Source organism: Balaenoptera musculus, chromosome 8, assembly GCF_009873245.2.
Source record: "Balaenoptera musculus isolate JJ_BM4_2016_0621 chromosome 8, mBalMus1.pri.v3, whole genome shotgun sequence".
Taxonomy (NCBI): Eukaryota; Metazoa; Chordata; class Mammalia; order Artiodactyla; family Balaenopteridae; genus Balaenoptera; species Balaenoptera musculus.
Window position 1 is genome coordinate 109,984,102 of NC_045792.1, and position 27,798 is coordinate 110,011,899.

The following is a 27,798-nucleotide window of genomic DNA, read 5'->3' on the forward strand; positions in this document are numbered from 1 at the left end:
TAAGCCACATGGGGCAGTTTATTGAAGTTTTAGTGTCGGGGTAGGAAGGCAGCACACACACGTGTGTGCGTGCACCTGCACACACACGGACGTGGGGAAGGACACCTCCCGCACGCAAGCACATACCTACAGGCTGAACACAGGGTGGTCCGTGCACCTCCCTTCCCCAGCACGGAGCTGTGGCCTTTGGGGCCTAGTGGTTTCTGGGCTGGCCATGCCCCGTGCTTCTCCAGGGGTCCGGGCAGATTTGACAAGGACTAGAGCGACAGTCCTCAGCCTTCCCCTGCCCCCTGCAGCAGAAACCCTAGGGCTCCGAGGCGTCCCATCTCAGACCCAGGGTACCAGGGCTTGCCACTGCATGGTGGAAGGAGTCCTCTGTGATCCCGAGCTCGCCTGCTGTCGTCCAGGCTGGGCTGGCCTTGGCTGCCCTTGCTCGTGTCATCAGAGCCCAGGGCTGGGCTGGCACTGGACGTGCACTCTGGGGCGAGAGCTGCTACCTTCAGGAGTTCTGCCTCATGGGGGTGACTGTGGGGAAGACATGGGCTGAGAGGGCTGCGGGGGCCACAAAAGGACCTCATCCCACCCAGAGTGGGGGAGACAGACATACTCTCTGGGCTCAGGCTGGACACTAGGGCTGGACTCGGGGGGGCTCCCAGGAGGGGCTCTTCTCTGGCCGGAGGCAGAAGATCCTGTGGGAAGAGCGGGTCAGCTTGGAGCTGGGCTGGGCCCCCCGCCGACCTGGCCACCCTCCAGAACCGCTCTGACCTGTGTGCCAGGGGGGGCCCCATCCGGCCGTGGGGGTGGGGACAGTGCAGCCCCCGTCTGCTGGATGAACTGCTGCAGGTTACACTGACGCAGCTCCCGGTTCAGCTCCTCCAGCTCCTGGGCCTGGGCCTGGGGCACACGGGACCCTCAGAGGCGCACGGTCTCATGCTCTCCCTCGTCTGATCCTGAGACCGACACCCAAATCCACCCTGCGATGGGGGGACTGGCAGGGGTGCGGGGTCCAGCGGGCTCACCTGCAGGGCGTGCTCAGCAGCCTCCAGAGCCCTGCCCACCAGGGCAAGGCTGCCCTGCACCTCCACACTCTGCCGCTCCTGGGCGGCCAGGTCCTGGCGCAGGCGTTCTGCGACAGACGCTGTGGGCGAGGGGGGCCCAGGGGCCTCTGCGGCCAGAAGCAACTCGGCCTCCAGGGCGCGGGTCTGGGTGTCCAGGGCCTGCAGCCGAGCGGCATGCTCAGCCGTGGCCGCGCTCAGCGCCTGCAGGCGGGCCTGCCCCTCGCGTTCCCGGGCCTGCTCCCGCCGCAGCTCCTGCTCCCAGAAGGCCTCCTGGCCCAGCTCCGCTGCGTTCCTGCGCACCCTTTGCTCCAAGTCCTGCAGGTCTGCGCAGCAGCCCGGCACTGGTGCTACGGGACCCACAGGCTCGGGTGGCACAGGGCCGGGGGCCAGCCCAGGGAACCCCAGGCTGAAGGTCAGTGCTTTGCAGGGCTCACGGTCCAGTGCTGGTCGAGGCTTTGGGGGAAGGCTAGCTCGGATTGGGCAGCGCTCAGGGGGAGGGCAGCTGTCCGAGGAGGGCCTCCCAGCGAGGCTGGGTCCTGTCCGCCTCAGGACAAACTGGACATCGCTGGCAAACTGTCCACAGGTCGCCTGGGCACCCACTGGACACTCCTGGGGTAGCAGCTGCCGTTCCTTTTCTCTGAGACGCTGCACAAGCACAAAGCGGCCTGTCTGGCCTGGAGTAGGGGAGAGGGGTCAGTCAGCCCACATCCCTTACCCTCTGTCCACCTGGCTCGTGCAGTTGGGGGAAGGCAAGAGGGATCAGCAACAGCCCCACCCTCCTTGGGGCACCCCAGGTGCACCTGCTGGGCCCATCCATGCTTCAGGGGACTCACCTATCGCTTGGGCCAGTGCGACGACCACTTCCTGACAGGTGGTCTGCTCTGAAACCCCACAGACCACACGCTGGATGCCATCCACCCACACCTTCAGCTCCATGGCCGCCAGCCCTGAGAGCATCCCTGTCCTGCAGGGAGGGTGAAGGCCACAGGGTCAGGCCCTGCATGGCCCCAACACAGCCTGGCCTCGCTCTTCCTCCTTGAGGCCTGCCCCTCACCCCCTGAACTGGCTCAGGACTGCTGCCCCTCAGCGTCTGCTGCCCAGCCCCACCTGCAGGCCGCGCATTCCTGGGGTTGGGGTAGCAAAGACCAGTGCCCCCCAAAGGGGGAACCAGTGTGCCCTCCCGCAGCGCTCGGAGGCTTCCCCACTTCCCAGCCTGCTCTCGCCCCGCCCCACTCCCGGAACAAGGCAAATCATTAACCAGACCCAGCCACCTGGCTCGGAGGGTACAGCCCCTCCCGCTGGGCGTCCGCGCGCAGACCTCGGCCCTCCGGACCCACCGCACCCGGCATGGGCGGCCCCTCCCCACTCCCGCCCGTCCCCGCGATCGCCGCGAGGCCGCTGTCCCCGCCCGGGGCGGGTGCAGGTGCGGCGCGGCCCCCACGCCGGCCCGGCTTGCGCCCCTCCGTCGGAGTCGCCGTCCGGGGCCGCGCCCTGCGCTCTGGAAGCTCCGGGGCCCGGCGCGGCTCACCGGAACGCTCGCCTACCTCCGGAATCCGGACGCGAACTGGCTACTGCCAGGCGCCGGGCGCCGCCGCAACCTGCCGCCTACAGCGCCGCGGGAGCGCCCCGGCCCGCCACCCCATTGGCCCACGGCCGGCGCGCCCCGCCCCGCACACTTCCATTGGCTCCGCGGCGCGCACTGCCCGCCCCGTGCCGACACCCATTAGCCACCTACTCTGAGCCTCGCCCCTGGCCCTCCCCATTGGCTCCCCGCCCGCCCCGCCCCCGGCGGCGCCCAGGTGTGGGCGGGGCTCCGGGGAGCTGAGGGGCGGACAGAACCTGGGTCCACGCACGCCCCAAGCCCGAAAACAACACGGAAGCGCGTCTCAGACTGCGGTCGCAGGCGGCGCGTGGGGCAGGTGCCTGGCCGCGCTCCACGACTGACTTCCGCAGAAGCCGCCCAGTCTGATGAGTCTCCCGCCTAGGGAGGGGGCGCCGGCCTGGGACCCCGCGAGCCCGGCCTGCGCCCAGAGGAGCCGCGGGGCCAGAACCGCCCCTCCCCCGGCCTGATGGGCCCGCGTCGGAACGCACAGGGGTCGGGGGCTCTTAGCGGGAGGGAGTGGAGCTGGTTGGCCGCTGCTCCTCTCTGGCTGCTGCCAGGCTGACAATCCTGGTGGGTGAGGGGGCCGCCCAGAGGTTGCCTGGGACAAAGGCCCTGAACTCTTTGTCTGAGGTTCCTTCCCCCCACCCTTTCCTGCCCTCAGTGGGGCCCAATGCCTGCCCAAGCTGTGGACACGCTCCTGCACCAGGCCAGTTCTGCTCTCCTGCCAGGAGACCCCAAGCCAGCGCGGCAGCCAGGGCCCCTCGTAGCCTCAATACTATCTGTGTGGCCCAGCAGCAAGGGCATCCAGAGCCTGTACTCGCCCAATCAGACTGGGCCATGGGCGGGGTGGGGGTGGGGGTGGGGGGGTCCTCCCTCCCGCCACAAGTCCTACCAAGAGCAAAAGCTGAAAGTCTGAATGAATGAATGGTGAAGGAATGAAGGTGGGGTGGGGGTGGGGCATCTACTGGAGGGCATGAGTCTTATGGGTCAGGTCTGGGGCCTCACTTTTGTCCAGGGGCGCGGGTGAGGGGACCATTGTCATCGTTATATAAGTGTCCCCAGGCCTCCCTGCAGTGGCTCGAGTGGTGGAGGTGGATGGGGGGAGGGGAAGGGGAGGCTTCTCTCTTGGTCAGGTAAATGGGCACCAGCCGCTATGGGCACAGAGGCCGTAGGAAGAACTCAGGAGGGGCTCCACTGCTGGTTAGAGCTCAGCAAGCCCCTCCGCCAGGTTCTCAGAGCTCTCACCTGCCTCCTCTCCCTCCTCCCCAGTCAGCTCAGGCCCCACTGAGGGCCACATTCTCACGAAGGCCGTCCTGCTGGCCTGTGGACACACTCACAGGGCAGCAATGCCCCCAATACCCACTGATCACCGTGGTCAGGCTGGGGAGGGACGGTGGGAACCTGCCCCAGGGTTGGTTGGAGGTGTTGGGCTGAGCTGGGGACCGTGGCAGGCCCTGCTGGTCACTCTGTGTCCTCTGGGCCTGCGGAGGTTAGCTGGGCAGTAGCTCAGCCTCTCACAGCTTCTCCTTCAGGCTGGACAAGGAGGGGGCCCAGGGTCCACTCAGGGCCCCGGTCTGGGGTCTCCCTGGAGGCTCCTGGTGACAAACGGCCCCTCCCCTTCTGGATGTTGGTATCCATGGCAACACTGTAGAACCTTTCTCTCCCCAGGCCTGCTTGGATTTCAGGCCTCAGGTGAGTGTTGGGGGGAGGGCCCTGGGTCTGAGGGGGACAGGGACATCACCGGCAAAGGACTAGCACCTCTGGGGACACTTGCACTAGGCTGGGGGGCGGAACTGCAGCTCCTGGAGGGCAAGGGTGACAGGGGGGAGATGACGGGGAATGTGTGAACACCCAAGTGACATGGTGCCGGGAGTGGGGGTGACCTGCTGCCCTTGCCTGGTCAGAAACACACAGGTGTGGACACCCACGTGACTGGCAGTGTGCTGTCCTGTGGGGCAGACACACACACACACATACACACACACACACACCCCTTCTTGGAGAGTGATGCCCTGTGAACCAGCGGTGCCATCTTGGGGTTGCCATACACACGCATGTGCGCTGGCCATGTAAGGAGAGCCCTGCAGGGGTGCCCACACACGGGACCCAGGGCAGCCCTACCATCCCTCCTCTCAGCTCCCTCAACAACATCAAGAATGGCCCCTGAATCTTGTCAGGAGGCTGAAGATGCCGAGGAAGAGGCTTTCCCATCCCTGGTGGACCGAGAACTGGTCAGCGGCCACGTGGGGCCTCCAGCCAGCGCCTCTGCCGACCCTGGGGCTCCCGCGTGCCCTCAGGACACCAAGCCCAGCTGCACCAGGATGGTCTCCTCCGTCAGCCTGCAGTAAGGAGGGGAGGGGGGAGGTCAGCCGCTTGGACCAGGCCAGCCAGAGAACAGGGCCTGATCAAGCGTCAGGAGCACTGGCCTTTCAGGTCTGTCCCAGAGTCCCTGGACCCCCGCACCCTGCGGCTGCTGTGGAGGCAGCGAGAACTGGAGATTCAGGCCCTGCGGTGGGCGATTGAGAACCACCGGGAGGCCCGACACTGCCGTATCCTGCAGGAAGTGGCTGGGCTTCCAGCCGAGAGGTCAGCAGCATACTGCTGGTCCCCCGCCTGCCCAGTCTCCGTCCCGACCCTAACTCCGAGTTTATGTCTGACTCCAAAGTCCACTGCCAAGACCGCAGCCCTGACCCTGGCCCTGACCTTCGCCTCTAGCCCCAGTCCTTACCTGGCCCTGATCCCCCACCCCAGCCCTGAAGAGGTTAATATACTGTACAGCCACCCAGACCCTAATCCCCAACACGTCCATGGGTGCTGAACCCAACCTAGACGCCACCTCCAGCCCAGACATCTTCAGGGCCTGACCTGGCCTGGCCCAGTTGCACTCTGTGCCCTCAGGCCCCTAATGACAGTGAAGAGGAGCCCCTCCTTCTCTCCTTGGCTGCCGACCCAGAGGTGGGGGCTGCTGAGATTGCCCTTTCCCCCAGGAGCTCGCGCAGTCGGAAGTTCTTGCAAAACCAGGTCCAAAAGCTGACTCTGGAGTTGGAAGAGCATAAGGAACAGGCCCAGCTGGTGAGGGGCAGGTGGGATCAGGGAGCGGGGTGCGGGACCCAAGCCGGGGTGAGGATGGGGGGGCCAGGCAGGGGTTGGCCTTGGCCGGCAGGGTCTGCAGAAGGCCCCGCCCACCTCTGGGCCCTCCCCGAGCAGGAGAAGGCACACCTGGAGGAGCGGCTGCTGCAGACCGGAAACACGCTGAGGCAGCTGGAGGTCGAGTTGCAGGCCTTGCAGAAGTCCTGCCTCCTGCAGCTGGCCCGCTCCTCCTGGGTGGGCCGCATGCTGCGGTCTTCCACGGGCAGTGTGGAGGTGAGCCTGGCCCCTGGGCCCCGGCCCCCACAAGCCTGCCCTCCTTGGTCTTCCCTCCGACAGCTAGCATGTCCCCTTGAGACTGGCACTTCTGCTGGGGGTCCCTGGGCTGCCTGGGAGGCCTGCCCCCCTCAGGCTGCCTCTGGAACCAGGACCGAGGCCTGGGACAAGGAGGAGCTACAAGCCCTGTAGTCCCGCCACCTGATACTTAGCAAGTGTGTGCCTCAGGTACTGGGGAGGTCAGAGGGGAGAGTGACCTTGGGCAGAGGGGAGTTCTTCCCCCAGCCTGCTGCCCCTTTTGCAGGTGGTGACGGCAGAGACCCTGATGGACCCCAGTGACCTCTCTGAGAACGATCGGTCCCCCACTGCTGGGGAGGTAAGCGAGGCCCTCCAGGTGTGTTCTTGGCTCTGCGGTTCTGCGGGAGGGTCAGGTCATGTGCTTGTTGCTCCCTGGCCAGGGTTTCCGGCTGGAGGATGTGGACTGGAACAGCATCGCCCACCGGTACCCCAACCTCTTCACCGACCTCGAGTCCAGCTTGGATCAAAAGTAACTGCACTGGGTGGGGACTCCCTAGGGGTGAGGGGAGGGGAGGGCTTGCCTTGGTTGGTATGGACCAAACTCCAAGTTCCACCCCTTAGTGTCCCTGGACAGGTCACTTAGAAGGGAAAGGGCTCTGGGGCCATCTCTGTCCAGCCATGAGCCCTTTGCCCAGGCTGGATCCCAGGGACTGGGGCCACAACTTGGTGTGCCCTGCCCTCCTTATGGAGGTTGGATGGGGGCAGGGCTGGGGTCCAGGAGCGGAAGCCACGGGCAGCGAGCTGCTCTTGACCTGCAGGCACCCCCGGGCCCTGCCGCTCCCGGAGCTCCCACCGGCCACACAGCCTGACCAGTGGAACTCAGAGCCGTACTGCTGGCAGAGGGAGCATCGTCTCAAGAGCGTCGAGTGGAGCTCCCTGCCCCTGGTGGGCGCCAGCAGCTCCGGGGGTGCCGACTCCGAGTCCAGCAGCTGCCTGCTGGCTGCACGCTATCACGTGCAGAAAGTGACAGGGGACCCTCTCCAGGCGCCAGGCCACACTGCAGAGCAGAGGGAGGCACAGGCACAGAGCCTCTGCGGGGACAGTCGAGCAGCGTGGGCAGGTGGAGTGGGGCGGGTCTCCCCTGGTTTCTCCCCCCTCCCAGCCCCGCAGGACTGTGACCTCTGCCCAAAGTCCTAAAGGGTGTCCCCCACCCTCTGGGCTATCACAGTAGCCCAGCTGGAGGCAGCTGGGGCCTTTCCAGCCACATCCCTAGGGGTTAAGGTGGTCTTGGGGGACTACTGCCACTGCCTTTGTGCTCTGGCTTGAATCCACTTCCCCCCACCCCCCAGCAAGTGCTGCCAGGCACTCCTCTGCTTCCCTCAGCCGCCTGGGTCCAGCCACCTCTCCTGTCTGGGATCTGACCCTTGCCTGGTGCTGCTCCTCTCCCACGTGGAACCGCAGGGCGCTGTGGGCCAGGTCTGGCCTCACAGGAGATGTCCCCAGTGGACGCTCCATATTGGGGTTCCCCTCCTGGACAGGCCGCCTCTCCCTGGATCTCCGGAAAACCCACTCGGACAGGCAGGGCAGCAATGGCCAGGAGGCTGAGTCCTGTGCGGATCCCCACCCCCGGCATTCCGGGCGCTGTCCAAGGTGAGGAGGGGAGCCAGCCCCGAGCGCAGGGGCAGGAGCAGGTCTCCTAGCGGGACCACGGTGGGAGGGGCCCGAACGTCTCGGCACAGCGCCCCTGCCCGCGCTCCCGCCCCAGCCCCGCGGGCTCCTGCCTGAAGATCGTGGCGGTGAGCCGCCGCCGGAGGTTCGTGCGCATCCTCAACCATTCGCTGGAGGAGACGGCCGACCTGGGTGGCTTCGTGCTGCAGCAGCTGGTGCGCGACTTCCCCGTGTGCATGTACCGCTTCCCGCCCAGCACACTGCTGGAGCCAAGGCACCACATCACGGTGCGCCCTGCTCCCCGCGCCCCTCGCGGCCCCGCCCCGGCCCCACCCCGCCGCCGGCCCCTCACCCCTCACCCGCCGCCGACGCCGTCCCCAGGTGTGGGGCGAGGCGCCCGGCAGCACCAAGCGGCAGCCACCCTCGTCCTTGGGCCAGGAGCCCGTCCACTTCCACTCCAGCCGGGGCTGCGTGACCCTCCTCCTGAACCCCCAAGGCGAGGTCAGTGCGGGTCCCAGCGGGGGTGGTGGGAAGGGCCGGCTTTGCGGGGTGGAGGTGACCACCGTGTCCCCCACGACCCCGCAGGTCCTCAGCGAGCACCAGGCCGCGCACTGCGTGACCCCCGTGTGTAGGATCTTCTCCGACAACACCGACTTGTCCATCGACCGTTTCCCGCTCTCAGAGGCCCGGCCCGGTGCCGACCTCGCGGAGCAGCAGCCCCTGCCTCGACTCCCGCGCAAGGGTCGGGTGCAGGAGGCCCGGGCCGGGCGCCGGAGGCCGGGGTGGGGACCTCGGCTCCCTCAGTCCGTACCTCCTCCCCAGGCCCAGACTCGACAAAGACCCCAGACCCCCTGCTAGGACTGTCCCCCACCTCCCCAGGGCCCGCCCTTGCCAGGACCACCCTCCAGCTATTCAGGACTCCTCTCAGGTCATCCACCTCCCCTGGCCCCGTCCCCTCCAGAACCACCCCTTCCCGCGGACAGGCTCTGTTTCTCACGACCCCCCTCACCGCCCTTCCCCCCAGGACGCGGGTCCAGTTGCCCCGCCTGAGCACCAGCAAGCTCCTCCGCCAGCGAGAGGTGCCAGCGCGGCCCGAGGGCGCCGCCGAGACGCACCCAGAGCTCCTGCCCGCCAGCCCCATCCCCATCCCCGGTGAGTGCGCAGCAGGGAGGGACGTGGAGGGAGGGGCGGACAGCGAGAAGGAGGCTGCCGGCCGACCCCACCCCCTCACTGTCCCGCGCAGAGGCAGGGCTGGGCCTCGAGGACTGCCAGGCTAGGAAGGAACTCAAGGTCCGGGTGAGTGCTGGCGCGGGCGTCCGGGCAGCCCCCGCCCCGCCCCGCCCCGCCCCGCCCCCGCCCCCGCCCCCGCCCTGCGGCCTCTCAGGCTCCGCCCCCCCAGGTGCGCCGGAAGAGCGTGGACCGCGGTTGTCCGATGGTGGCGCTTTCGGTGCAGAGCACGGCCGAGAGCAGGTTCGGCTTCCGCTTCCTCAGCTGCCCGCCCATCACCGCGGACTCGCGCTGGCCGGTGTAGGGCCGGGCAGGGCGGCGGCACCAGCGCCTGTGCTCCCGCGTCTCCACGACTGTGGCTGCGGGGCGGGGCGGGGAGAAAGCGCCGGAGGCAGGCGGTGCCAGCTGCATAGTTTATTGAACGAACGCCGCCTACCAAGTAAACCGCATTTCTGTACACCTGACAGTCGAAAATGATTCGCGAAAATGATTCGCTTGGTTTCCGGGTATCCGGCCCCAAGAGGAGGGAGCTGGCCACCCCATCCCCGCGCGGGGAACCCCACAAGTCCACCAGGGATGGGAGGCGTGGTTGCACCCTGGTTGGCCTAGGGCAAGCGCCTCTGCTCGGGACCACGGCAGCCCAAGGGTGGCTCAGAGCCCTGGGGCAGCTGGAGGGCTGGCCAGGGGATGGACAGGGCCCAGCTCCAGCCTGGGCCCAGTCTGCTCTCTTCCAGGCCTACTCCTCCTGGGAAGGCCAGGCCACACGGAAGAGGTGGGCAGCTGGGCCAGCGGTGGCGAGCTGGACCATCCTATCCTGGGCTCTCCCTCTTCCCACCCTTGGTGGTCCCAACTCCTAACTTCCCTCTACCAAGAGGGTCCTCTCCTGTACCAGGCTCACTTCCCACCCCCCAACACACCCGCCCATGTGCTCTGGGTTCTGTGAGGCCAGAGTTCACACGGGGGCTCCCACGATCGCCCTGGGGCCCTTGCCTACCGCCCAGGCCAGCCTGGCAGTGGGTAGTGGTGTACACTAGGGGTGGGGTTGGGCTGGGGTCATGAGGTTCAGGTGCGGCATGCACCGGAGGCTGGGGGTCTGGCCGCTGGATCTGGTGCTGGCTTTGGGCCTGGACAGCCTTCGGCTCGAGGGCTGGGGCCTGAGGCCACCTCTAGGGCTCTCAGAGCAGTCACTGCAGCCAGCCCCTGACCCAGGCCAGGCCCCAGACTACCCAGGGCTCTGAGGCGACGCCCCCGGAACTGCAGATCTGTGGACCCCCAGGAGCTGCTGCCCCTGTCAGATGGCATGAGGGACTTGGGAGGAGAGGGGGTCAGGTTGTAGCCCAAGGTCCTGGAAGGCTCTGGAAAAGAAGGAAAGAGCACGTCAGACAAGGGCCCCCAAGGAGTCACTTGGGGCAGTCACCATGGGCAGGGCTGCAGTGTCCACTGTGGCTCCTCCCCTTAGCCCTTCACCCCCCCCCAAGGCAGCACCCCACTGCCCCACTTCCTGTGCTCCCCAGGGAAGCTGTGGCCCCTCGGCCCTGTGACCTCTGACCTTTGCTTGAGCTGGACCCATCTCTGGGGAAATCTGGGCTCTGGCTTTGGGTCACTGGGTCCTGTCCCCCAGGGCATGCTCACAGGCTGGTGGCCCTGGGGCAGTTCCCAAACCTCCCCTATAGAGCGAGGCCCTGGCACCCACCTGAGGGCAGGCTGGGTGGGTGTGTCTGTGGTCACCCAGAGCCCACCCGGGCCCGGACTGGAGTAGGAGGTCCTGGCTCCCCTTTGTCCCTCACTGGCTGTCACCCCTCCAGCCACTCCTCCTGGCTGCCTGCCAGCTCCCCCTCCACCTTTCCACCCCTCCTGGCTGTCTCATGGCCCACCTTCCCCAGCCCCTCCCCACAGGCCGCAGCCGGCACAGGAAGTGCAGAGCTTTGACCTGCCCTGTCCCTGCTCCATCCTGGCTTCCTTGATGCGCACCCGCCCCCAATGCCACGCCACCCCGGAGGGTCATTGGGCCAATCTTGCAGCCTACACTCCTGTGGCCCCTGCTTACAACGCCCCCTCCCCAGGTTTGCCCACCCAGCTGTCCTGCCAGTCGGTTCAGACCCTTCCTCCAGGAAGCCTCCCTGGGGCCTGCTGGGTGAGGGGTCTCTCTGCCTCACAGGCTCTGCATTTGCTCCTCTCAGCCATGGTCACTCTGAAGCCAGTGTCCCTGAGGGAGGGCCTCGCCTGGCTTAATTCTGTGTCCTGAGCCCAGCATAGGCCCTGTCTGCAGAGGAAGGGCAGTACCCCTCCCCGCCTTGGTCTCCTGCCCATCTGGTGGCCTTGCTCCCTTTGCTGGCCTTGTGCCATGCTCCCCTCAGGTCTTCTGGTGGGGCTGTCCTGCTTGTTGATCCTGGCCCCTCATTGCCCCCACCCTGGGGCCACTTGCTCTTTCATTCAGGACCCCTCTGGCCTCTGCTCACACTGCCCTTCTCTGGAGGGCCTTCTCTCTGTCTCTCACCCAGCCCCGGTGGCCACATGGTCCCATGGGCTCAGGGGAGGGGGACTTGGGGTTGGAACCCCTCGGTCGTGAGACCCCATCCCCAAGGGAGGACCTCCCTGTCCCACCCATCTCAGAGCCTGGCTGAGGAGGGGGCAGAGCCGGTCTGAGCCGGTGTGCGCGGTCACGCCGGTACCTGGGGCCAGGCTCGGGGGGCTGGGGCGAGTCTTGGGCCCAGCCTTGTCCTGCTCTTCTTCAGGGCCCCTCTGTGGGCTCCCGGGGGCGGCGGCCCCCTCCTCCGGGGACTCCAGGCACCTACTGGGGAGGGGACTGGGGTGCGGGGAGGGGAGACGCTGCAGCCCTGCCCCTCCTTTGGAGCCAATCCCAAATGAGTGTGACTCTGGGCTGGTCCCCCAGCCTTGGGCTCCCATGACCAGCCCCTCCAGCCACCCGGAGGACCAGTGACCACTCAGCCAAGGCAGGTCCCAGCCATAAGCCCCTGCCTGTCGGGACACACAGGCTGGCAGGGCCAGGGTGGGGGGCATGGAGCACCCACCGCAGGCGCAGCTCCCTCAAGGCCGGAAGCCCGGCCGAGGCCAGGTGGCGGCGGCTGTCTGCAGGGTCAGGCCCTGGGGCGGAGGCCCGGGTGGCCAGGTCTTCCGGCCCGGGAGGCGGCAGCCTCTGTGGGTGTGCCCCAGCCTGGGGAGGGAGGGGCTGGTTCAGGGGCACGGCCTTCGGGGGGTGCCGGGGCAGGCGCGTCAGGCCGGGGCACGGCCTTCGGGGGGGAGCAGGCTGTACCTGGCACTGGTGCCGACGCTCCTGCAGGCCTTTGGTGGGGTTTCCACAGAGGACCCGGCCGGCACCTGAAGAAGAGGGTGCGGCTGGGCCTAGTTTGGGACTGAGGGGCTACAGGGCAGCTTCAGGCCGAGGTGGGTTGCCTACCGTGGGTGAGGCTGCTGGCGTCGTCCTCTGGGGCTGGGCTCTGGGGAAGAAGGCCTTCAGGCAGGAGGCCCCCGGGGACCAGCAGGGAGCGGGGCCAGGGCCTGGGGGCCCTGCGCTGGGTCTCAGGTGAGCATAGCTCGGGGCTGAGTCTCCAAACGGGGGATCCGTGGGGACGACCTGCACAACAGTCAAAATCAGAGGTCATCACGGCCCACGCCAGCCGGCCACCCAGGAGCCCCCCAGCTGAACCCTGTCCACGGAGCAGGGCCCCCCACCACCCAGCATCTGTGTGCCCGAGGCCCAGCGCCACCAGGGGGCAGGTTTGGCCCTCCTTTCCCCCTGAGGAGGGTTGGGGAGGCCCCCACCAGGGTTGCTCACAGGGAGGGTGTCCTGGCCTGGGGGTGGGTGTGCAGGGCTCTGGGGACGGGGCAGGCGGGGGTGGGGTGGGGTGGGGTGGTGGTTCGAGGCTGAGAAGCGACAGGAGGCGGCTCTCCGTCTCTGAGAGACCGGTGGGCGGGGCCAGGGGTGGGGGGTGGAGCCCTCTCCTGGGGCAGCCCCAGCCCGAGGCCCCTGGGCGGCTTCCGTCTGTACCCAGCCCGGGGAGCAGGCTGTGCAGGACGCTGCCCTCTTTGATGGCCTCCTTCACCATGAGCCAGTCGTGGTCCAGCTTCCGGGAGGTCGGCAGGCATGTGTGTGTGGCCGGCAACTCATCCAAGACCTGCAGCTGGGGGATGAGCTTCCTGACCTCTGCCCGGTAGTTGTAGCCCTGGGGCACCTGCGGTGGGGGTGGCAGGCCTGCGTCCGGTGGGCCTGTCAGGCCAGCATCGCCCCGTAGCCGCTGTCCCCAGACCTGCTGGGGGGCAGTGCAGGGGAACTGGGGGGTCGGGGATGCCATCTCTCTCTGCCCAGGCTGCCAGGCCAGCCGGGGTCACTCTGGGACAGCAGGGACTGCAGGGGCCCTGGGCTCTTACCCACGCATGATCTCACTCTCTGGGCTCACTGCCAGGGTCCAGGGGTGCCCTCTGGCCTGCGGAGCTGCCTGAACTCAGAGCTCCGGCCCAGTGGGTGGCCGCTGTGCGTGGGCACCATGAGTAGCTGGGCAGGCGTGTGAGCTCTGGGTGTTCACGGGCAGTGCCGGGGTGTGTGCAGCCGCGGGCGGTGTGCACAGGCCCCCGGCTCACGAGCAGCGCTGCAGGGGCTGGGGCTGCCTCTGAACGGGGCCTGCACGGGTGTGTGTACGTGAGCGTGTGTGCTTGTGTACACGACTCTAAGTGGAGACTGTACAGAACACGCGTGGTTCCCCATGGCGTGTGCACAGACCTCTTGGGGTGTACGCGTGGCCCTTCGGAGTCCGGTCCTGGCCCAGGAGGACGAGCTGGCAGCCGCTGGGCCTCCAGCCACATGGGAATGAGCTCCCAGTGAAGAAGCCCCCAGCAACAAGCGGGCGTGCCCTAGGCGTGTGCCCTGGGATACCCTGCGACCCAGCCGGCATTCAGGTGGGCAAAGCAGTGCCTGGGCCGAGAGGCTGGAGCTACAGAGCGCCTCCCCGCCCGGTGCCCACCTGGTGGGCGGGGCCGGGGCCGGGCCGTAGGCATAGCGGGTTGCCCTCCAGGGTGAGCGAGGCCAGCCGCGGGCACAGCTGCAGGTAGCACAGCTGCCCCGGGTCCTCCACGCAGTTGCTCTCCAGGTCCAGCACCTCCAGCTGCTCAAGCAGGCACAGCGGGCTCAGGTCCGAGACGTCGTTGTAGGAAAGGTAGAGTTCCTGGGGGGCACGAGGGGGCTCAGTCAGGGCCCCTGGGCCCCCTGCACTCCCCAGAGCACCGCAGACCCACCTTCAGGGCCGGGAAGGAGCCGATGCCGTCCAGGTCAGCCAGGCCGCAGCGAGCCAGCCACAGCACCTGCAGGCGGCCCAGGGAGGTGCCCAGGTCCCTGCAGAGGGTAGGGTTGGCTGGTCAGTGCTGTCCTGGGGCGGAGGGTCGTGTCTCGGTGGCCGTGAAGGCCCTGTGCCACGCCTCCTGCCCAGCCGCCACCCACATCTGGCTGTCTCCAGGTGCAGGGACAGTTGTGACTGGCTTGGGTGGCCTCCAGGCCGAGGAAGGGGCTCCAGAGCCCCCGGCCCCCTGTCTTCCCTCCTGGCTGCAGCCGCCTGTCTTGGGCACCTTATCCAACCCCTGCAGGGTCCGGGCCTGGCCGCGGGAGCTGCCCTCGTGCTAGACGGCCGCTGCCCGCTGCAGTGGGTGTGGGCGAGATGTCCCCTCCCCAGCGGGGTCAGCCGGGGTGTCCTCCCTCCTTCCTTCCCCCTGGCCTCTTTTGTGGATGATTTCCCTGTGTCACAGCCCGTCCCCTTGCCCCCACCTGGGACTTGTTTGTGCCACCCTCCCTTGGCGGCCGCTCCCCTGCCAGTGGGCAGGCCGGGGCTCTCCCATCTGCCCCCGACCTCAGTGGGCCCCACCTCTGCCCGCGGGGTCCTCTCAGCCTGGGTGACCCTCGTCTCCTGTCCGGGCACCGGCCCACTGTTGCACATCCTTTCCATCAGCTTCTGGGATGTTCCCTTTTGTATTTTCTCTCCTCGCGGTCTCTGCTCTCATATCTGGAGCTCAGCCTCTCACGTGTGGTCTCTGAGAAGGAGCTTGTTCTCATCCCTTCTCTCTCCCATTTCCATCTCTTTGCCTTTCCTCTGCTTTCTGGGAGATTCTCTTGTCTTCCAACAATGCCGGTAACATTTTTTGTCAGCCCTCATACATTTAATTCCCAAGCGCCCTTCGTTGTTCTCTGATCTTATTTCATGGCATTCTGTTCTTGTTTTGAGGGTGCAAAGAAGCCATGTCTTCTTGTGTCTCTCAGAACATTCACTGAAGGTGCCTGGACGTTTTACTCCCCTCCTGGCATTGTCTGCTTCCTCTGGGGTCCTGTGGGTTTGTCCTGACTTTTCCCTTTCATGCTGGGGGTATTGCTATATTCCTAATTATACTATTAATAGCTTCTTGGGCATTCAGATTGGGAGTGAGGGTCTGAAATGCTGCCTGGAAGTGCTGACTCACTGGAGATGCTGAGGTGAGGGGCTTCCCTGCGGTGATGAGGTGGTGCACATTGGTCCTTGCTGGCCACCCTGCCCTCCCTGCCCCGGCTCCAGCAGCTCTGGTCTCCCCATGGTCCTGAATCGCACCTGCACTGTGGCACCCCGGGTCTTGGCATCTGCTCTTCCTCCTGCTTTGGGGGTTCTGCCTGCTCCCCTGGTCCACGTGAAGCCGCCTCCTCACCTCTGAGGTGTTCCTGGCCTGCCTCACCTTTCTGCATCGCTGGGGCCCATCTTCCAGTTCACAAATTCCCCTTCGGTTACGTCTCATCCACCAATTAACCTGTATGTTGCATTTTTTGTTTTTTGTTTTAAAAGGTTAGACTTTATTTTATTGCCTAGATTCTATTTTTTTAAATTAATTAATTTATTTTTGGCTGTGTTGGGTCTTTGTTTCTGTGCGAGGGCTTTCTCTAGTTGCGGCAAGTGGGGGCCACTCTTCATCACGGTGCGCGGGCCTCTCACTATTGCGGCCTCTCTTGTTGCGGAACACAGGCTCCAGATGCGCAGGCTCAGTAGTTGTGGCTCACAGGCCTAGTTGCTCTGTGGCATGTGGGATCTTCCCAGACCAGGGCTCGAACCCGTGTCCCCTGCATTGGCAGGCAGATTCTCAACCACTGCGCCACCAGGGAAGCCCTGTATGTTGCGTTTTTTAAGTTTTGTGCTGTTATCGTAATCTCCACCTTTAGTTACAGAGATTCCATGTTTCTCCCCCGTCTATTGCCTTCAATGCATTTTCCCATCTTTTAATTGGCTGAAATTTGCGTCTCATGATTCCTTCAAGAGGGGCTAATCAAACTATTTTCCTTAATCTCTTACTCATTCCAAAATGTTGGCTGGGTATGAAATTCTTGATTCATACCGTCTTTCTGCTGGGCTGTGTAGACATCATTCTACTGTCTTCTGGCTTTGAGTGTTTCTATGGAGAAGTCTGAGGAAAACTTCCTTTTTTTTCTCTTCTTAAAGGAAGACTTGATCTCTTTCCTTGGCTGCCCCCAATATGATCTGTGTCTTGAAGTCCAGGAACTTTATTAGGATATGTTTCAGGGTTGGCAATTCAGTTTCAGTTTTTTATTTCAATCTGTAGATGAAAGTTTTCTTTTATGTCTGACAAGTTTTCTTTATTCATTAAACAACTGTTAGGTTCTATTTTTTCTCTTCACTTCTGCAAAGATTACAATTCTGCACATGCCAAGCCTCTGCTAGCTGCCCTCCAGGATTCTTTTATTTTTTATTTTATTTTTAAAAATTAATTAATTAATTAATTTATTTTTGGCTGCATTGGGTCTTCGTTGCTGTGTGCGGGCTTTTCTCTAGTTGCAGTGAGCGGGGGCTTCTCTGTTGTAGTGCGTGGGCTTCTCATTGTGGTGGTTTCTCTTGTTGTGGAGCACGGGTTTTAGGCGCACGAGCTTCAGTAGTTGCAGCATGTGGGCTCAGTAGTTGTGGCTCGCGGGCTCTAGAGTGCAAGCTTAGTAGTTATGGTGCACGGGCTTAGTTGCTCCGCGCCATGTGGGATCTTCCTGGACCAGGGCTCGAACCCATGTCCCCTGCATTGGCAGGTGGATTCTTAACCACTGCACCACCAGAGAAGCCCTAGAAAGTTAGATCTTTAAATATATTTATCAAAAAACTGGAAGGAGTAGACTAATTAAGCTAAGCATTCAGCTCAAGGAGCTGGAAAAAGAACAACAGCAAATAACAAGAGAACACGAAGGAAAGATGTAATCAAGATTAGAATAGAACCAGTAATAACTAGAAAAACCATAGAGAAGATTAACAGAGCCCAGTGCTGATTCTTTAAAAACTTAATAGACAATCCTCTGGCAGGACTGATCAAGGATGAACAGAGGGACAATGCAAATAAATGTATGGAACTTAAAAAGAGGAATAATTATGGCTATAGCAGCAATTTAAAACAACAAAAACCATTATGAACAAACTATATACCAACATTCATGAAAACTAGACAAAGCTGGTGCCAAAAGAAAGAAAACTAGACTAATTAATAACCACTAAAGAAATTAAACAGTGATTAACACCCCTCCCCCCACCCCCGCCAAGTCCCTGGATCTGGATCAGCTTTAAAAGTAAAATCTATCATGGAATAGACAATCTCTATCTTCCACAATAATTTCTTGTACAGGAAGTTTCAAAAAATTAAGCAGTTGAAGAGAACAATAAAAGGGAGGGCCCCGTCTGAGTCAGTCATTGATTCCAGGACCAGAGAAGTACAAACTGGGGAATTAAAGCACTATCACTCATGAAGACTGATGTGAAAATTGCAAAGCAAATATTATTTTAACGTTACAGTGATTTAAAAATAACTCATCAAGTAGTGTTACTGCAGGAATGTAAGGATGAATTACCATCACAAAATCTGTCAGTGGAATCCAGTGCATAAATAGACTAAAGGAGAAATATCATTTTATGATCATGTCAATAGATGCAGAGGAACCCAGACACATACCCGTTAAGATCGGGAACAAACCAAGGATGCCTGCTACTGTCATTGCCGCTGTCTAACATCGTACTGGCTAGTAGATCCTGGCCAAAGCAATAAGACAAGAAAAAGGAGCAGGAGGATTTGAGTGAAAGATAGCACTCGTAACTTGCTGATAACATCACCATCAATACAGAAACCCATCTGAATTAACAAATTATTTGAATTAATAGGAGAGTTTGGCAATAATGTTAAATACAAAACAAAGGTACACTATTGCCAGAGGCAATAGACCCATTTATAAAAATCAATTGTTTTATTGATTTAAAAAATCTATTCTAGGAAATCCAAAAAAGAGGGCATATATGTATACATATAGCTGATTCACTTTGCTGTACAGTAGAAACTAACACAATATTGTAAAGCAACTATACTCCAATAAAAGTTAATAAAATAAAAATTTAAAAAATCTATTCTAAATCAGCATAGTGTTTCTCTAAATTTGCAACAATCAAACAGAATACAGCAGAATCAGGACCTCATCCATGATTATAAAAATACTATAAGTATGTGGGAATTAATTCAGTTCTGGTTTCAGGGAGCCCTGCCTTCAGAGGAGGCTGGTGTCCTGCCCTGTCCCAAGTGGCAGAGGGGTGCACAGGTGGGGGTCCTGGTTAGCCCACTCCAATCATAATTCCAATCCCTTGCTAGTGGTTGGTGTAAGAGAGTATATACATGATACAGTTCCGGCCAAAGAAACACAGAAGAATGCTGGGAACCTTCTTGTTCTTACTGATGGACACAGGAGGGCACATTTCCTGTTATGGGATGAATTGCATCCTCCCCCCACCCCCAAATTCATATGTTGTAGTCCTAACCTCCAGGACCTCAGAATGTGACCTGACATGGAAACAGGGTCTCTGAAGATGTAATTGGTGGAGATGAGGTGGGCCCTAATCCAATATGACTGGTGTCCTTACAAAAAGGGGAAATTTGGATCCAGACACAGGGAGAAGAAGGCCACGTGAGCTGAAGGCAGAGATTGGGGTGATGAGTCTACAAGCCAAGGAACGTCAAAGGTGGCCAGCAAACCCCCAGGAGTGAGGAGTGAGCTGGGTTCTCCCTCTGCCTCAGAAGGAGATACACCTTGATCTTGACTCATGGCCTCCAGACCTGAGGGAGTCAGTTTCTGCTGTTCAAGACACCTGGTTCATGGTGCTTTGTTCAGCAACCCTAGAAGACTAGCTACCACACTCCCTCAGCCCACCAACGTGGCTGCAGCAGCCCCAGGCATGGGGATGGGGGCCACATCCTGAGGGGCCACCGGCTGAGTGAGCCACCACCGGGCTCCTTGTGTGCCCTCAGAGATAGGGATTCTCACCTGTCCTGTTCCCTGACATATCCTCTGTGCTTAGAACAGGGTTTGGCCCGTGGTCCTTAGGCACTTAAGGGATAAACAATTTCTCACTGCTCAGGCTGGTTGGATGCAGGTTTCTGTAACTTGCAGCTGAAAGCGTTCTAACCTATGAACTTTACAGAAGAAGTTTAAAGACTCTATTAAAAACATTAAAGCACACATGAATGGAGAGCTATACCATATTCATGGATGTATATAACGTAAAAATTAACCCAAATGAGCATGTGACTTTTTAAAATTCCAAAACAAAACAAAACAAAATCCTGAAAGATTAGGGTGTGTGAAACCCAGCAAACTGATCGTAAAACTCAAATGCAAGAATAAGCGTTTAGGAATAGCTAGGTCAGTTTGGAAAAAGGAAAACTAAGATGAGGGTAACATGTTACAGATTAACACAAAGCCGTGCCAATAAAGACTGTGACAATGGAGAGCTCCTCACTCCGCCAGTGTGTCTGCGTGGGTCTGGGGTAGACGATGCTGGGAAAACCGACTCACCAGGTGGTGCTAAACAGAACTGGGTCCCCATCTCATATCAGGAGTGGAAGCAACCTCGCAGATAAGTAGGATTAAAGACCCGAAAGTGAAAAGTGAGACCGTAAGTGAATAGAAGAAAAAGTAGAATATCTCCAAGACCTCGGGGTGCAGACAAACCTCCTAAAAAACACCCACAACACCAGCCAGAACTGATGGACTGGAACAAATCAAAATGAGGGGTTTCTGCTTAAGTGAAAGCCACCATGGTCTGAGTTCACGGGAGGAGGAAGGGTGGAGAGTCTTCAGGGGACACACACACGATGAAGTTGTAGCGAGAACTGTCCCTTCAATCATTTTAATGATCTCCAAGTTAGTTGTTGAGTTTCAGAGATTGTTACTGTGGTTTCCCCACACAGTGGTCCTGGTGAAGGATGCTCTTGTCGGATGCTGGCTGGCCTGGAAACCAGCCCCATCTGTCCTCACGTCAGTGACACTTTCAGGGGCTGAATTCTCTCTCAGCTTCGGATGAAGTGACAGCCATCACATGAAAATTACTTTCCAGTCCTCATAACACTGCCTGAGGTTTTAATGGCTTGACTATCTCTGTCATCAGCTAAGCTGTAATACTACTTCATTGCACTGTCATAGTGAATTAGTTTCCTTTTACAAATATTTGTTTACTATCACTCCGTCGAGATTTGCAAACAACATTCGGCCAAGTTTCAGGATTCGCTAACAGACAACTTAAAAATTCCTTACATTTTTCACTGTCGTTTTCAAGGAACAGAACACATGTTTTATATAAATCATGATTTTTTTCTTGGAATTGATTTTGTTTTTGAAATCAAATATTTTGTTTTGTTACAAATGGTAACAAATATTTAATTTTATACCTTCCACTTCTCTTTGTAGTTTCCATCCTTTATTTCATACGTTTTCTATATATTTTATTGTTCTTTGAGCTAATTTGTAAGCCTTAATAATGAAGGAGTAAATATGATTTTCTTTGTCTTTGTTAACTTAAAGTATTGACGTCTCTGTCAGAATATTGCTGAACCATGTATCAGTACTAAAGGCAATTCCGAGAGCCCGCTTTCCAGACCCTTCCTTGCAGGCCCAGAAGCCACGCAGGAGCCATGGAAGCTGGCATCCGCCTGCTTGTCCCTGCCCACAGGGGCCACGCGGCCTCTGATCTTCTTTGCTTCCACTTCTAGGATTTCAGGTGTTTTTCAAATTCTTTTTGATGTTTATTCGACAAACAGCAGTACAAATAGGAAAAATCGTGCAAGGCTGCTTAATGAATACATTTATCATCTTCCCTGGAAATGACTGGATACTTACAGCCCATTTAAAACATCAGGAGAACTTTCTAGAATTGGGACTGGCCTCCCGCTGCCCCAGGACGGCTGTCTGGCCGCATAAAACCAGCAGGGTTGGGCTTCCCTTGTGGGGCAGTGGTTAGGAATCCGCCTGCCAATGCAGGGGACGCGGGTTCGAGCCCTGGTCCGGGAGAATCCCACATGCCGCGGAGCAACTAAGCCCGTGCGCCACAACTACTGAGCCTGAGCTCTAGAGCCTGCGAGCCACAGCTGCTGAGTCCGCGTGCCACAACTACTGAGGCCCATGCGCCTAGAGCCCGTGCTCCGAAACACGAGAAGCCACCGCAATGAGAAGCCCACGCACCGCAATGAAATGTAGCCCCCACTCACCACAACTAGAGAAAGCCCGCACGCAGCAACGAAGACCCAACACAGCCAAAATTAAATAAATAAATAAATTTATAAGAAAAAAAAAAAACCAAAAAAAAAATCCCAGCAGGGTTTTCCTGACACCCATTTTGTTCAAACACCCAATAAACTCTGATATTACTTCAGCTTTGTTCTTTCCAGCCCGACGAAGTAAGAAAAAACCTTAATCTGTCCTGAGTTTTGCATTTTGTCCTTTAAGCTATTAAGATGCTGCTGTGTTTCACGTGGGGCCCGAGGTCCGGCTGGTCAGCGGCGGCCGTGCTCCTCTGCTCGTCTCGCTGGGCTGATGGGGCCGGCTCAGCCCCCAGCTACGGCCCCACCAGCACGGGGACACAGCCCTGGGCTGTGGTGAGGGGTGTGGGGACGCCCCAAATCCAGAGGCTGGTTGGTGATGAGCCGCCCAGGCTCGCGGGTTGGGGGTCCTCTGCCGAAGGTCAGTGGGCGCCTTCCGGGCACCACAGGGAGGTCCCTGGAGACCTCGTCAGCCACCAAGCCTGGCGTGGCCAGCCCGACCCTGACTGCAGGCTCCGGGTGGCTGGCGTCACCCTCAGCGGGGCCTCCCGCTGACCAGGGGTGGGCGACGTGACCAGGGGTGGGCGTTAGGGCCGGGAGCCGGAGATAGTGGGAGGCCCAGGACCCCACCCAGGCTGGCAGCACGCCCTCCCCTGTGACCACCGCGGGGGGTGGACACTCACCTCAGGGAGCCCAGGCAGCTGCCGTTCAGCTTCAGCTGGCTGAGGTTGGGCAGGTGCAGCCCTGTGGGGCCGCAGGAAGAGAGGTCAGCGCAGGCCCTGCCGCCCTTTGCACCTTCAGAGGCGTCAGCGCCCCTCGGCCCCTGCTGCCCGACGGCTGCTCTGAGGCCCAGGGGCAGCCTTGGGGCCACATGCTGATGTCTGAGGCCCGGCTCGAATGACACAGGCCAGCAGGGGAGGGTGCAGGAGGCACCCCGTGGGGGCAGAGGCACACAGAAGGCCACGGGGCCACGGGACTCTGCGGGGAGGGGAGCCTGGCTGGCGCGGGTCTCGCCCACAGGCCGCCTCCCACGGGGAACTGCGGGCACGCCCAGACCACACACTGGGCTCCAGAGCACGGCCCCCCCAGCCAGTGTCCCATGCTCTCAGGGCCCCGGGAGAGGGTTCTCAGTCCCTGGAGAGCAAGGTGCAGGGCAGGTCTGTGGGTGCAGTGGTCCAAAGACCAGAGCCTGGTGGGCAGGGCCCGAGCAGGCCGAGCCTTCAAGCACGGCCTGGCCGTGATGGTGGCGGGTGTGCACGGGGAAGGGCTCTCACCAAAGTTCCCCAGGCTGTTCTCGTGGGTGTTGACACACAGCTCCAGCACGCTCACCAGTCGGAGGTCATCCACCTGGGCCAGGGCCTGCTGCAGGGGTCGGTGGGGAGTCAGCCCTGAGAGCTGGACAGTAGTTACACACACCCCGCCCCGCCCCCTAGTGAAACTCCTGCTTTTGGCTGCAAGGCTGGAGCAGGTGGCAGGCATTTCCCTGCCTCACCCGTGTTGACTGCGGCTACGATTGGCTCCAGCTGGACGATAAGTGTGATGTGACAGGAGTGGAGATTGTGATCCTGTGTGGCTGGTGGGGCCGTTGCCAGAGAAGGGCGTGCCCTGAGGTGTGCTGGTGTCCTAACGAGACCCATGGAACAGACCCAGTGCAGCTCGGGCCTGAAGCCCAGCTCTGCTCAGCACGGCCGAGCCCCAGCCTCCTTCAAACCCACGGACGGTACACTTGCACTGTAAGCTGATGAGTTTGGTGGTTGTTTGTTACGCAGCATCACTATAGCAATAGCTGACTCATACAAAACTTGGGACTGAGGTGCAGCTCCAATAGCTACCATAACAAAAATGATGAAACGATGTGACACTGGATGGGGACTGGTGGGGGGGGGTTGACGTGGGTGTCACTGAAACTGGAAAGATGGAGACCCAGGTCATGTGACAATGGAATTTTTGGTAAAAGGGTCTCCTGTAGTAACCTGGATGGCAGAAGACGCACACAATGAACCTGTGATGGGGGTGGAGAGGTGCCAGGCAATTGTGGGCAGAGTGAGCTGGCCACAGTTCACTGCATTTGATGAGGTTTTACAGAAGGCAGAGTTCAGAGCTGGTGGAGAGAGCCCAGGAGTCCTGGAACTCGTGGCTTGGAAAATAAAATGGCTTCTCAGCTCAAACCAGTAAAAGAAAAAACGAAGAAGGGCTTGGAGTTAGGATGACTCAGTAAGACTCAGCCTCAGGGAGAAAGCAGTTGCCACATGCTGGCGACACGCAGGACGGTCTGGGAGGACAGAGGCCTGAGACCCCCGGTTCCAGCGACCAAGGGAAATGCTTCAGCAGCCATGCTTTGGCACGGTGGGCACTGGACTCAAATACGTTAGGAAGCAAGGGTGGTCCTGGGGTGCTTGGGCCGCGCTCACACAGGCAGGCTCTCTCCCCCGCCAGGAGCTGGGTGGGGGAGGGGGAGGTCCCAGGGTGGACGGAGTGGCTCTGATCAAGGCGTGCACCCAGCACCCAGCCCGTGCAGCAGCGGGGGCCGGCGGCCTGACCTGACGGGTCCACGCTGGACCAGGACCCTGGGTGCTGTGGGCGCTGCAGGCCCGGCTGGAGGGCGGACACACAGGGGCTGCTGGGGGGTGTGGGGAGGGGGCCGGCGGGAGTGTCCTGTCCACCTGCAGTGACCAGACCTCGTGGACCCTTCTCCGAGTTGGTCAGGAAAGTGCGTGGGGACCTCAGGCAGCCAGGCTTCCTTCTGCTGAGTGTTGGTGGGTGCGTCACCCCAGGGTCTCCAAGGGTCTCTCACCTGGGTGCAAGTGTTTGTGCGGGCCGGAGGGGCGCTGGGGAGTGCCTGGCCCTTAGCGTGGCCAATGACGGGCGAGGGGCATGGCCAGCAAGGGAAGGGGTCCAGTCACCAGGAGGTGCAGGGCTGCTCTCTGGGGTCACTGGGCAGGAACCTGCAGTCGAGACGGCTCTGCAGAACCTGCTGGGCCCCAGGGTGGGAGTGGGGGAGCGGCTGCCACCGCACCCCAGGTTTGGGAGAAAGGCTTCAACAACTGCGCCAGATGAGGTCAGTGGGACCCCAGGATGCCCCGCCCTGCAGACGCCTGCGCCCTCCTCTGCTCGCGGTTCCCTAAGTCTGTGCGCCACGCGCTTGGATGGGCTGTCACCCTGTTCCCCACAGGAAAGAGGGGCCTTCTCTCTGGTTCACGGAGGGGTCCCTGGAGCCCAGCGCACGGTAGGGGCTCAGCAAAGCTGTGGATGGGCCTGGCTCGGGCCCTTCTGCGGCCTGAATGCCTGGGGGACGTCTGTGTCACCAAGCACCTGGGGTCGACCCAAGGGTAGAGCAGGCACAGGGGCCCCAGCGGGCCAAGCCCAGCCCCCCGGCACTCACCAGTCGGGCAGGTGACAGGTGCTCCTCCACCAGCCACTCGCTGCGGCTGCCCCCTCGGCCGCGCGGGGCCTTGCTCCGGGGGCGGGGGTTGCGCCGGCTCTGCCAGCTCAGCTCCCGCACTCGGACACTGGCTCTGCTTGGCCAAGGCCCCTGGGCTCTGTCCCAGGCCTGGTCCATTCACATCCAGCCTGCTGGGTGTAGGCAGAGGGCAAAGCTGATCAGCCTCTGCTCTTCCTCTGATCCGCAGCCCAGCCGAGACCCTGGGCAGCCCTTGATGTATCCAAGCACACAGCAAGCCCCCGGAACCCACCTCTGGCCCGGAGAAGGCTGTAATGGGGAAGCCCCAGCCTGCCCGGGGGCCTTGCCTTCTCCTCCCTCAGCCTGGGCTCACACCCCCGGCCTGGGCAGGCCGCCCTCCCTGTGTTTCTGCCCATGCTTCAGGGTCCATGCGGGGTGCCAGCTCCGGCCTACCCTCTGAGGCCCCATGTAGGCGAGGGAGCGGGGCTGCCTCGAGGTCCCGTTCGCCCATTTGCTGCTGTAATCAGCAGCAGCCTCTGCCTCAGGGCTTGTGCTGTGTGTCCTTCTCCACCTGATGGTCTCTGACCCTGTGGGGCTCAGGACCAGGGTCTCAGGCACTCCCCCCCCACCCCTGTGCCCACTGAGACCCCCTCACCTGGAGGCAGCTGCTTTTTCCCCACCGTGGGTCAAACATCTGGGCAAGAGGGCAGCATGTGGCCCCAGGCAGCACCTGCGAGAGAGACAGTCAGGTTGGCCTCCTGGCCAGGTCACCATGCTCGAGGGACCTGGGACAGGCTGGGCCAAGGTCACAGGGCCCAGAAGCGAGCAGGTGCAGAGGTGTGGGGCTGTCAGCCTGGGGCCTGGCCCTTAGGTCCTTTCAACCATCCTGATGGGGCACCTGGCCCGGCTGACTGGGAAGACAGCCATATGGGTGACCGACGCTAGGGTCCCTCTGGATCCATCCAATGCAAATGCTTGGTCTTCATTCAAATCCCCACTTCCCTCCATCCCCAACTCCACCCTCTCCAAAAGGGGTCCCCGGCCTGTTGCTCTGGACCATCCCCTGTGGGCTGGCCTCCCAGGCACCCTGTCCCTCTTGGGCATTACCCCCAGGCCCACAGGAGGTGGTCCACCTGCACCAGGCTCACCTGGCATTGCTCCTTAACGACACAGATGCCTGTGCCTGGTCCCAGACCCTGGAATCATCTCTGAGGGTAGAGCCAGAAGTCTGTACGGAAATCCTGGCTTCTTCCCTCCACCTTGGATCAGGGCCTCGCCGACCCCCACCCCTGTGCTCCCTCCCGACCTTCTTGGACTTACTACCTGATAAGACCGACCCCCTTCTACAGCCCTCAGTTCAGTTGAGTGAGTGCCTTGCTTGAGACAGCATGAGCTCTGTGTGGGCAGGACACTCACCTGCCACGTCCAGTGTGCAGAACAGGGGCTCAAGAATATCCCCCCCAAAATCAGTGAATGTGGCAGATGCAGCTTCTGGCCACTGTTCTTGTCTATCACCCCCTGTGGATGGTCAAGATTCACCCTCCCCGGGGCGGGGGTGGTCAGCTAGCCTTTGACAGAGAGGGTGGGAGGGAGTGTTGGGCCTTGGGACAAGCTGCCCGGGCTCCACGTGCCCTCGTCTGGAAAGTGACCACACACCAAGGACCCAAGGAGGTGAAGGCCATGCAGGGGAGCCTCACGAAGAGCCTCATGGAATTTCTGGCCAGGATTTCTTTCCAAAAGTTCCTCTACTGCCTGCCTTTCTCCAGCTGGTGAAAGGCCCTGAGCCTCAAAGGAGGACCCCAGCACCAGGCCCCCTAGGAAGATGCTGCCCCTGCCTACCCCAGGGCTGCCAGCCTCGGGCTCTGGGAGAGGGACGGGCTGGCCAGGCTGTGGCCTGGGACGCCAGTGGGCCACCCTCTTCCCTCTGTGCTTGAGAACAGCTGACCTGAGGTCCTGCCCATGACTAGGCCCAGAGTATGGGTCCAGATTAGCCAAAGGTCTTGGGGTCCAAGGAGCAGGGCCTGGGTTGGAGGCTGAGGTTCCCACTGAGACACCATCTCTTCTCATCTACTCACTGGCCTGGACCCGTCCACACTGTTCATGGCCCTGATCCCATCCTGCCCTGCCACTCTGTGTGTGAGCCCCCGAAGTTGGAAATGTGGTGGCCTTTCTCTCTCCACGGCCCAGACTAACACCAGCTCCTGGCCGGGCTCATCACCTCTCTGGGTCCCCTCCACCTGCTATCCCTTCTGAGGGTAGGGCCTCTCCCCTCCTAGGTCCCTATCATGGAAACTCCCAGAGTGGGTCCCTAGGCAGGGCTTGGGGTCCCTCCTGTCCCGGTGACCGCGAGACCCTCAGCAGGGCCAGGGGTTGTGGGATGGGTCCCCAGGGGACCAGATCTGACAATTGGGGCATCACTGGGACCTCACTGTCTTTCTGCTCCATCCCCGGCCTCAGTTTCCCCCCCGACACGGGACGAGACAGAGAGGCCTGCGGCTCCGGACCCAAAGGCGCTCTCGGCTCTCACCTGAGGGGTCGGCCCCGGTGCCCCAGCCCCGGGGACTTGGTCCCGGGCGCCCTCCTTCGCCGGGCGCTCTCTTCGACTTGGGGTTGTTCTTCCGGCCGCGGGGTTGAGGGGCCTGGGCGCCAAGGCAACGGGGGCGGGGCCTCCTCTGAATCTGCAAATATTCATGAGCCGCGGGAATCTTCCGGCTCCGCGAAGCCGAGTCACGCCCCTCAGCAACGGTTGCTAGGGCCGGCGGGAGGGCGGGCGGGGTGGCGGCCAACCAGGTTGGGGGGGTTTGCCCGTGTCCCGCCCCGCACGCGCGGGAGCGCCCCTCGGGCCGGGAGGGAAGCTGGGGAGGTGAGACGCGGTC

General features: G+C 61.2%; 3 protein-coding genes across 7 annotated transcripts; 1 reads left to right on the plus strand and 2 right to left on the minus strand.

Annotated features, from left to right (window-relative positions):
• Positions 1-2,671, minus strand: RASSF7 (Ras association domain family member 7). 3 transcript variants are annotated; one of them, XM_036860541.1, is made up of 6 exons: positions 2,603-2,671; positions 1,892-2,022; positions 1,020-1,732; positions 766-894; positions 608-689; positions 1-525 (listed from the first exon to the last, which is right to left on the minus strand). In XM_036860541.1, exons 2-6 carry the CDS (start codon positions 2,013-2,015, stop codon positions 500-502), a joined length of 1,074 nt encoding a protein of 357 aa, XP_036716436.1. In that variant the 5' UTR covers positions 2,016-2,022; positions 2,603-2,671; the 3' UTR covers positions 1-499. The 3 variants fall into 3 exon arrangements, with proteins under 3 accessions (XP_036716436.1, XP_036716438.1, XP_036716437.1); XM_036860543.1 differs by having other exon boundaries at positions 2,587-2,633; XM_036860542.1 differs by lacking the exon at positions 2,603-2,671 and adding an exon at positions 2,330-2,562.
• A 1,107-nt stretch (positions 2,672-3,778) lies between these two features.
• LMNTD2 (lamin tail domain containing 2) lies at positions 3,779-9,414 on the plus strand. 3 transcript variants are annotated; one of them, XM_036860539.1, is made up of 15 exons: positions 3,779-4,353; positions 4,798-5,005; positions 5,095-5,247; positions 5,649-5,733; positions 5,869-6,024; positions 6,329-6,400; positions 6,483-6,571; positions 6,861-7,162; positions 7,581-7,692; positions 7,808-7,997; positions 8,092-8,211; positions 8,296-8,492; positions 8,735-8,862; positions 8,954-9,006; positions 9,110-9,379. In XM_036860539.1, exons 2-15 carry the CDS (start codon positions 4,818-4,820, stop codon positions 9,239-9,241), a joined length of 1,977 nt encoding a protein of 658 aa, XP_036716434.1. In that variant the 5' UTR covers positions 3,779-4,353; positions 4,798-4,817; the 3' UTR covers positions 9,242-9,379. The 3 variants fall into 3 exon arrangements, with proteins under 3 accessions (XP_036716434.1, XP_036716432.1, XP_036716433.1); XM_036860537.1 differs by lacking the exon at positions 6,861-7,162 and having other exon boundaries at positions 7,426-7,692; positions 8,954-9,414; XM_036860538.1 differs by lacking the exon at positions 5,869-6,024 and having other exon boundaries at positions 8,954-9,414.
• A 562-nt stretch (positions 9,415-9,976) lies between these two features.
• Positions 9,977-27,686, minus strand: LRRC56 (leucine rich repeat containing 56). The gene is made up of 13 exons (XM_036860551.1): positions 27,450-27,686; positions 25,578-25,652; positions 24,905-25,092; positions 22,797-22,884; positions 22,206-22,266; positions 14,188-14,284; positions 13,917-14,117; positions 12,947-13,130; positions 12,356-12,532; positions 12,212-12,276; positions 11,970-12,112; positions 11,610-11,743; positions 9,977-10,292 (listed from the first exon to the last, which is right to left on the minus strand). The coding sequence occupies exons 3-13, from the start codon at positions 25,079-25,081 to the stop codon at positions 10,000-10,002; spliced, it is 1,620 nt and encodes a 539-aa protein (XP_036716446.1). The 5' UTR covers positions 25,082-25,092; positions 25,578-25,652; positions 27,450-27,686; the 3' UTR covers positions 9,977-9,999.
• Between the last annotated feature and the right edge of the window lie 112 nt (positions 27,687-27,798).

What these genes read in the sequence shown, in the direction of transcription:
- RASSF7 (XM_036860541.1), bottom strand. Translation starts at nt 2,015, where the DNA reads ATGCTCTCAGGGCTGGCGGCCATGGAGCTGAAGGTGTGGGTGGATGGC. An exon ending in CGCACTGGCCCAAGCGATAG is followed by an intron (nt 1,733 to 1,891) that starts GTGAGTCCCCTG and finishes CCCCTACTCCAG; the next exon opens with GCCAGACAGGCCGCTTTGTG. An exon ending in GTCCAGCCTGAGCCCAGAGA is followed by an intron (nt 526 to 607) that starts GTATGTCTGTCT and finishes TCTTCCCCACAG; the next exon opens with TCACCCCCATGAGGCAGAAC.
- LMNTD2 (XM_036860537.1), top strand. Translation starts at nt 4,818, where the DNA reads ATGGCCCCTGAATCTTGTCAGGAGGCTGAAGATGCCGAGGAAGAGGCT. An exon ending in GAGTCCAGCTTGGATCAAAA is followed by an intron (nt 6,572 to 7,425) that starts GTAACTGCACTG and finishes TGCTTCCCTCAG; the next exon opens with CCGCCTGGGTCCAGCCACCT. An exon ending in AGCCAAGGCACCACATCACG is followed by an intron (nt 7,998 to 8,091) that starts GTGCGCCCTGCT and finishes CGCCGTCCCCAG; the next exon opens with GTGTGGGGCGAGGCGCCCGG.
- LRRC56 (XM_036860551.1), bottom strand. Translation starts at nt 25,081, where the DNA reads ATGGACCAGGCCTGGGACAGAGCCCAGGGGCCTTGGCCAAGCAGAGCC. An exon ending in CGCCAGCAGCCTCACCCACG is followed by an intron (nt 12,277 to 12,355) that starts GTAGGCAACCCA and finishes CCTCTTCTTCAG; the next exon opens with GTGCCGGCCGGGTCCTCTGT. An exon ending in AGCGTCGGCACCAGTGCCAG is followed by an intron (nt 12,113 to 12,211) that starts GTACAGCCTGCT and finishes CTCCCTCCCCAG; the next exon opens with GCTGGGGCACACCCACAGAG.